Consider the following 8,825-nt stretch of genomic DNA (forward strand, 5'->3'; position numbering starts at 1 on the left):
CCCCCGAATGCTAGACAAAGCCTTTAAAATTATTTTAAGAAAAGGCAGAAGCATAAATTAAAAGCATTATTGGTGAAGTTATTGGATTATGGACTGTCCTTACTGAGCAACAGAACACATATTCCATATGGTCTGCAAAGTGAACAGTGTTTAGCTTGTCAGCCCTTATTAATAATGGTCCAAGCAATACCATTTTTCTTTATTGATTTGTAAAAGGATAACTACTGATAAGTGTATTGTACACAGCCCTCTGCCATTTTAATTAGAGACTGGTATAATGTCAGTCTGAAGGCTATGGCTGTCCTTCACATCAGCTTAATTTGTGGATTTTAGTAAGAATGATATCTCTGTCTTGTCTAGTGGAAGTTGAATATTTGGGTATTATAATTAACTATGACATTGTACCTTGCTCAGTCTTTATAGCTATGACAGGGGGATATGTTCCCAAGAGTACCAAAATATAATGTTTGTAGGGTACATTGAGATTCTCTGGTAAAAGACACTTTCTTGTATGGTTTCATTTTAGGTTATTCCCAGAGAGGTTTCAAGGGGGTGAGTGTAGGCATCTCTTGAACCACCAGAAGTGGCTTTCCTAGAGTGAGTGTTGGGCTGAAATTACCAGTACTGAGAGATGGAAATCCTCAAGTGTCTCTTGAACAAACAGCTAGTTGTGCGAAGGGACAGGTGTTGGATCTTAAACCAGTTAGTAAAGCATGCATTATCGCTGTCATCCGGAGACTGAGGCTCACTTGAGTCTTTAATAACATCCATTTATAATTAATCCATGGTGGTTTTGATTTTGAAGCTCTTACTCAGAGACCGCTCTCCTGTGGCTCCAGTGTACTGTTCTGGGTATGGAGAGCAGCAGTGAGTCCTTTAAGAATGAACTGGATAGGGGAAGCTATTGTAGAGCACGAGGCTTCCTGGACCCCTACTGTATCTTAAAGGTCGCACGGAGCATGTATGAGAGTGTGTTGCACTAACTTCTTATGACTTGCAAAAGGAATTTGAAAAGTAAATCTTAGCCAAACTTTTCAACATACACGTGAAACTTTCCTAGAAGCTTATCTGTTAATCCCCTGCTGTAATTCTGTTATAGCATCCATGCTTGTCAAGTTCACTGATGCATAATTTAAATAGAGTCTGTATAACATTAAAAATTCCTTAGCTTATAAGATACAGCCATAAATTAAATGTGTTCTGTAGCTTTCCTTTCCTTTTGTCCCCCCAAAAAGAAAACTTCAGAGATGTAAATCTTAGAGGTAAAAGGAGCTTTAAAAAGCCCTGGGGAAATATGCAAATAAGCAAAATATCTCTGGGAAAATTAAAGAGAAAATCACTGATGTGGTGATGAAACGTTGTCAGTAGAGGTAGTGCCAGCTGAAATGCATTACACATGGGCAACACTGTTATAGAAACAGGTGGTGTTGTCTAACCTGCCTGGTAACTAAATTATACACATTGGCTGTCTGAAAGAAATAGACCTAAACTGGTGACGGTGACTGTCACCCGAGAGCATCAATTTCCATTTCATGGCAACTGTTCAAGGTTTTGAAAACTATATTTGTTCTGCATTGGAACAAGAAACAAACTTTTTTTTTTTTTCTTTTTTGAGAAGGATCAAGTGGGCTGTGTGTGCGCACACGTGCACATCTAATCCTAGATCCTGCTCATTTTGGGGGCTGACGTATGGGAGATTCAGGTCCAAGTTCCTTCTGTGCCTGGCTGAGACCAGGCTTCTACTCCAGATCATGTATTTGAGATGTTCAGTTTAGGTGACTTGCTTAGCATCATTCACTGGGCAGATTTAGCTAGCATAGTTCAGTACTGTGCAGAATTAACTTGAATACTGGAAGCAGCATAGCCATGTTAATATGGCACTGAAAAGCAGGATATATTAACTAGGGCTGGGCACCATGCTGATACATTGATGGTACCAGAGCTAATTTAGGTACTGTACTGTATTGTGCTTTGTAGACGCATCCTGTGTGCTAGAAGCAGTGGGAATATGGTTCTCCAGTGCAGCCATTCAGCTATGTTCCTTTCTTTTCCTGTAGTCCATGCTTCATTGTCTATACACTTTCCAAATTCTGCAGTAAATGAGGTGCATGCTGTGCATGGATTCAGGCAGTGGCTTTGGGGAAAAACTAGCCTTCAGTCATAATGTGTGCATATAAGGGAGCTGAAGGGTAAACAAGCAACTTCAATTCTGGTGTCTCCAAAATTTTGTGTCAGACTTGGCAAACTTAAAGATCTTCTTCTAAGACAGATTTTAGAGTATTTGTGTAAATATATATGCTACTGGGAGCAGGAGCAACTGCTATTTGAGTTTCTATTCAATCATGAGGGATTGGGGTAATTAGTAACTGGGTTCATAAGCAGCTTTACTTTCTACCGAAGCTGATAACGGAAGAAATATCAATGTAGTTTTGTTAGACTTAATCTAAAATTAATTTTGAAGTTCTCAAATAATTGAGAGATAAAACTTCAGGTTTAACCTGTTGCTTGCCTACTACAGTTATCCAGAGCTTGTTAACATTGCTTACATAAGCTTATCAGTGGGAAGTTAGTATTATCTTTTAGTGCACTTAGTATCCTGCTGATGTTTTGAATAAAAAAAGTGCAAACATTATATTGTGTAAACAGCTGTTTTTTAAAAAGTGTTCTTGGTTGCTTTTGTCCTCCTCTTATGACCTGATAGTGTCTTTGTGTGATGGCAGATAGAAGGATGGCACAATCAATATACATTTTTACTTTACTGTGTGCAGGAAGTGGTGGTGTATATGGAACATGCCATCTATTCAGCAAGAAAGACTTTTGGCGTAGGCCCCTCCACATCTGCTTTTCAGAACAATGTTTTTGCAAGTGAGTTTCTTTTGCTAGGTCCATGCTGTAGCATCTTTCAGTAATTGAAACAGCTAACAGTCTATAATAATTTCCCACTTGTGTCATTGTAATCCTTTCTTCTCAAATGCTTTGCCATTGGCATGTTTTCTGTATTGGAATGAAAGGGGCACAGACTATGATAAATGCTGGGTATTCTTTAGTTCTTTACAGCAGACTTTTCTCTTCACACTCTTGCTGTCACTCTCCTTGGAAGCTGGAAGGTTTTGAGCCTGATCTGGATTTCTGAACTATTATTTTCCACCCTAAACCCATCTGGCTCCAGGCCTCTCTAGATTTCCCAGTCTATCTCATGCTCCATAATGCCCCATCACTTCAGAAGACAGTTCAAGGACACTTTTCTGTAAGAACTGGGTGATTCCTATACGTGTCTCCAGCTTTTCATCCATAAAATAGACTTGCTGATGCTTCTTCACTAAAGTGGATGTTGGATAGCTTACAAGTATGATGAGTGAGAATCATTTTGAGATTCTCTGATGGCAGTAGCTGTGTAAGGACTGAGTGTAACTGAATCTCAGCTTCTCCATGGGATATCCATGTTTGGAGGTGAAGATGAGAGTTGTGTGGTGATTTGATTGCTGATTCAATTTGGAGGAGATTCGGTCCGATTTGGTGGCCGAGTCTCCGAATCTGAATCAAATCAGGAGACCCATTAATTTCTCCGAATTGAATCAGAAGTCTCTGAATCAATTCAGAGAGATTCAATGATTTGGCCATAGCCACAGGTTTATACATTTTTTCTACATAGCTCGAGGTGTCGGGTGCAGCTTGTGAGTGCTGAGATGGTGGGGCAGATGGAGCATGCCACAGGAGCATGGGCAGGGGCGTCCCCTGTGCGCTTGGCAGCAGATCTAGAAGTGAAGCATAAGTACTTCTGATCTACTTCCAGGTCCACTGCAGAGTGCGCAGGGGACTGCTCCCCAGCTTGGCAGCTGGTGCCTCCTGGGTCTGGGGCACCCAGGATCCTCCCACGGTTGATCGGCGAGGGGAGGTCAGTCTGTCGCCAAGCTCATGGGGGAAGCCCCCCCATGCTCCCATGGGACACTCTATCCGACCTGCCATCTCAGCATTCACGAGCCATGCCTGGTACCTCGATGTACATACAAAAAACATATAAACATATAAAGCTGTGTCTATGGCCAAATCGCTGATTCTCCAAATCAAAATCGAATCTTCAGATTCAGGGGACTTGAATCAGGACAGCGATCCAAATCAGTGAATCAAATCACTGTCCCCCTAATCAGGCTGAATCCAAATCGAATACTGCCCGCTTCACACACCCCTAATAAAGACAGTTCTGCAGACGGATTTCTCAGATCTGTAGACTTTGGATGCAAGGAGAGATAGAAGCCATAAGGGCATGGGTTTCTTACTACATAATCTGGAACAGCAAAATGAAACCAAAACGAAGTAAATTCTGTACCAGAAACCTCACTACATACAGTATTCGTGTAACTAAAGATGATGCTAAAGAAGTGCCCTTATGTAACTGTTTTTTACATGTGGTTTGTATTAATTTTGTTACTGTTAATGAAACTCATGGTTCTTTTTTTATCAGCAGAGTCAAGCTCTCTGTACTCCCCATAACTTTTAATATGGAACTGAAGGTTATGGTGTGTTGATTCAAAGGTCTGGTTTCTACAGAGCTTGCTGACTAAAGCCGCTTCAGTTGCTCCAGTATTGTGACATGAAATTTAGACACTGGATTTTTAAATGTTGGCTTGTCTGAATTGTCACAAAGCTTAAGGGGATCATGTATTTTGGATGTTACATTTTAATGTGTTGAAGGGCACAGGCAAAAAGAAAGAAATAGAAAAAGTGAGTACTGCCTCTGTTACTACCCCAAAATTGAAAGCACTTTAATAGTGTTAGATGCAGAACTTGGAGAAGGTCATTAATAGTCCTCTGGTGTGTTAGTAATAAATCATTCTACAAAACCAATTAGTTATAATTCAACCACTCATTTCATTTGAACAACATTCTGTTAAAAACTGTGCTCCTTGGAGACCTGTAATTGAGTTGTAGTATTTGATGGGAACAATGGAGGCAAAGTAACTGCTGTTATCAGTATGGGTCTCATTATTCACATAAAGAAATAAATCATGATGAAAAGTCCTGTTAATAATAGTTAGGAAAGGCATTTGTCAGTCTTGGGTCTCTGAAGCAACCAATTGCATTTCTTGGTGTACAGTCTTTTTAGTGGTTTTGTCAAGTCATTTCTCTACCTAGGGTATACTGAAGCAAAAAGCCCAGTATCTGTTTCTTCCAAATCCTATTTTTTTTCTGGTAATATTGTTTGCTGCATTTCATTGCTTTATTGTTTATTGAATTTGAAAGAATACCTGGACCTAGAGTGTCTAAAGTTGAACACCTTAATTTAGTAAGAGGGTGGATCCTGCTCCTCCAATTCCCAACATACACAAACACTCCAGGCAAGTCCCAAAGGACCCTGAAATTGATTTGCTTTCTGGGTGTTTGACATCTCTGTAAATTGGGTTTCTTGTATGGATGTAGGTGCCCATGCTCATGTTTTATACTTTTGGCCTACTTACTTTGATTTCCATCATGTCTTTATTTGTTCTTCTCAGAACAAATTGAGGTGTTTGACTAGGGTGGAAGTAAAGTAGCACTACTAAGAGCTTCAACCAATTCCTAAGATGCTTGTTGCCTTAATAGAGAGTTGGATGTAATGAAATACATGCATGAAAAGTGACAGTGTTGGGTAAACGTTGTACGACTGGGGATATATTTCATCATATTAAATTGATGGCTTTCTTGGTCAGTTTTTCAGTCTTTTGACTTGATATGATGCTCATGCTTCCTACACTGTGAAAATGAAGTGATATGATGAAGAAGGCCTAGAATTTTTATCTTTAATAAAGATAAAAAGTGTCATTTTAATCAGGACATGTTGTTTCTTTTAACACAGGTTCATTAGCAGGGATCCTGGTTTTCTCTGATATTAAAAAATCCCCAATTTTTGGTTAAAAAAAAAAGTAACCCCCAAATTCACATTTTTTCCACGATTAAATGCAAGATAGTGGTGTTCCATTTCAATCATGGAAAAATGTGGATTTTAAATCAGAAAACCGGGATAACTGTTCATAAGCATGGCAGAAGAATAATACAGTGTCTTTGACTTAATTTTCAGCGGTTTTTAATTTTGTTTCCAGCTGGCAAAAAAAATCCGTGAGAAGTTTAACCGCTACTTGGATGTGGTGAATCGTAACAAACAGGTAGTGGAAGCATCATATACAGCTCATCTGACCTCGCCCTTGACTGCAATCCAAGACTGCTGTACTATTCCACCCTCTATGATGGAGTAAGTATTACATGCTAAGGCTACTTGTACTTTCAGTTATGTTGTGGAGAAGGAAAAAGCAATTGGTTAGGATGAAAGTGCTTTTTTAATGCAAATGGGTGTTACCTGCAAGACTTGTGTGCACTGGGAAAGGGGGAAGGACAGAAGTCCTATCCTGGCTCTTGTTTGTTTGCTTGTAGGTGCCAGAATCCCATTGTGCTAGCCCTTGTACAAAGGTAAACATCATAATAGTGATAATGTTGTTGTTGTTGCTATTGTTGTTGTTATCCTTAATTGTATGCATGACATTAATGAAACTTGCTAAACTTGGCACTTATGAAACTTCTAGAAAGTATTTTTTAAAGGATACAATGTTTTGGTGTTGCTGTTTGCTGCGTAGATTGGACTTGCTGAGAACTGATGCATTATTTGGGTAAAAATGGAAACGGTTTTTGGTGGGGAGTGTTACTGGTTTTGTGTTGCTCAAATATGTATTTTTTGAAAGTCTGGAGAGTCATCTTTGCTAGTATGGTATAATGGACTTATCAAGCCTGTTTGTTTTTCCACTTGTATTAGGGAGTTTGGTTTCCAGTAACAGCATAACCGTTTTCCTCAATGAGTTTGGTGGTTGCTTTTATTGGAGTCTGATCTTCCCTCTTATATCTGTGGTTACTAGTGATGAGGGAGATTGGTCTTTGTCATAAAGTGCAGTTGAGTATTCTTCCATTCAAAAACCCAGATTGAATTAAGTAGCCTTTTTAGGAAGGGAAGGGTAGGGTTGAGATGAAATGTGTTGACCAAGTTATGCAAGCTGTATTTGTAAACCAATTCTGCTCTTAAGGATAGTGAGTCTTTATCTTTGTAGAAGTAACAAACTCACATTTATTATATAGAGGAAAAGAAGTACTGCAACAAAATATAATTACTAACTGTATTTAAATGTCCAGACACAGTATAACCCACAACTAAGGCACAGTTTCAGAACTGGGGAGAAATTCACTTGTTTGTATTTATTTTGACTGGTCAAAACCTCAATGGAGTTAGGTCTCAGATAGCTACAAACAAACTGTTAGCTCCCAATTCAATGGTCTGGATGTAGTAAGTTTGTTAGTCTCAAGCCAGCTTGGACTAGACAGGATGCCCACATCAGAATACTAATACTGGAGCTAATTGACCTTTTTTTTTTTTTTGGCAGCTTCAGGACAAAAGATCAAGAATTAGATGAGAACAGAGAATTTGCTCCCCTCTCAACTCCTAGTGATAAGAGCCAACAATCAACAGTAATGTAAATGCTCAGCAGGGGGCAAAACATGGGAGGGCAACTTGTAGCTTCATTGTGCATGTTTCAGAAGGTTAAAATTTAGTCTGGTTTTGTTTTAAAGACTTCAGTCATCAATACTGGTAATACGGCACCTTTCCTAAGTATCACTTTTACTCCACATTTTTCTTCAATAAAGCAACTTAACTTAGAAGTAACTTGGAAGCTGAAAACACAGGACTGGAAATGGTTTTAATACAGGAATTCTCCACAGTTAGGTTAAGAAAATCAGTAGGAACCATGCTTGTAAAATACAGAAGGTGGTGGTGAGGGGGTCTTGTTTCGAGAGAATCTCCTGAGACTCCAAATGCAATCTCTCCAACTGATTAGTGGGCAAAATAATACTGAATTTGTTAGGTAGTTCCCAGTTGGTTGTTTGCTATTGTTTGATCAGGCTCATCCAATTTATGAAGAAGACCAAATTAAATGTTTAATTATTATCTAAGGACAGGATAAATGGAATACATAGAGTACATACAGATGTTCAGGTTAATTAGATCATGTAAAAATGGCCACCCCATCTAACTTAGTTTGCCCGAGTGTGAACCTTACACTTAGATTGACCTAACTGTGAATGATAGAAGTTCAGAAAGTTTGGACTGGTGTAAAACTGGCTGATCCAATCCAAGTTAACTCTACCTCTGAGGCAGTCTAACTTAGATCAGGTCTGGAAAGACCAATCTGATTGAATTTCTGAACAGTTCTCAGTGCATCCCTGGGTGTGGGAAAGCCCAGCTGCTGGCCCCAAGCCCAGGCTGCACTTTTCCTGACCTCCCCCCACCCTAAGGCACTGGACTATTTTTCTGCCCCCCTGCCCATCCCCCACTCCCCATAGACCAGCAAAGCCCCCTCCCCTGCCCTGCCTGAGCCCATCAAACTCCTCTTCCTCCCATCCCTCAAGCCGCTCCCTGTGCCTATTTTACCAGCTTTTACTGGTGCTGGGAGCTGATAGAAGTAAGTCAGGATTGGGGGAGGGGTGGGTGGGATGGCGTGGGGGTTTCATTTGTCTGGGGGTGGGGGAGGTTGGTGGGAGCTGAAAATAGCTCCTCCTGGAGCCTCCCCAATTTCTACCCCAAGCCTGCTTTTTCCTGATTCTGCCAAGACCTGCCCCCTGCTTGTCCCACCCCCCTCCCGAGTTAACTTAGATTGGGCGGCCATTTTTAACTTGACCTGAACTCCCCAAATGTCTGTATGCACCCGTAATTCCCCAGATCTACCAAGGTCTTTCCACAAATGGCAATGGAAGGTTATAGAAAGAAGGAATAGAAAATATGACCTATTTAAAAAAAAAAAAAAAAAAAA

At 40.1% G+C, this 8,825-nt stretch overlaps 1 protein-coding gene across 2 annotated transcripts in view; it reads left to right on the forward strand.

The window, feature by feature from the left end:
• The window catches only part of CACHD1 (cache domain containing 1), a 180,066-nt gene that overhangs the window by 81,467 nt on the left and 89,774 nt on the right, over positions 1-8,825 (forward strand). For both annotated transcript variants that reach the window (XM_019531574.1, XM_019531575.1), the window contains exon 3: positions 6,078-6,226. In XM_019531574.1, coding sequence (XP_019387119.1) covers positions 6,078-6,226 — 149 coding nt within the window. The remainder of the gene's footprint in view (positions 1-6,077; positions 6,227-8,825) is intronic.

The sequence above is a fragment of the Crocodylus porosus genome, unplaced genomic scaffold (genome assembly GCF_001723895.1).
Source record: "Crocodylus porosus isolate Cpor-Errol unplaced genomic scaffold, CroPor_comp1, whole genome shotgun sequence".
NCBI classification, from domain to species: domain Eukaryota; kingdom Metazoa; phylum Chordata; order Crocodylia; family Crocodylidae; genus Crocodylus; species Crocodylus porosus.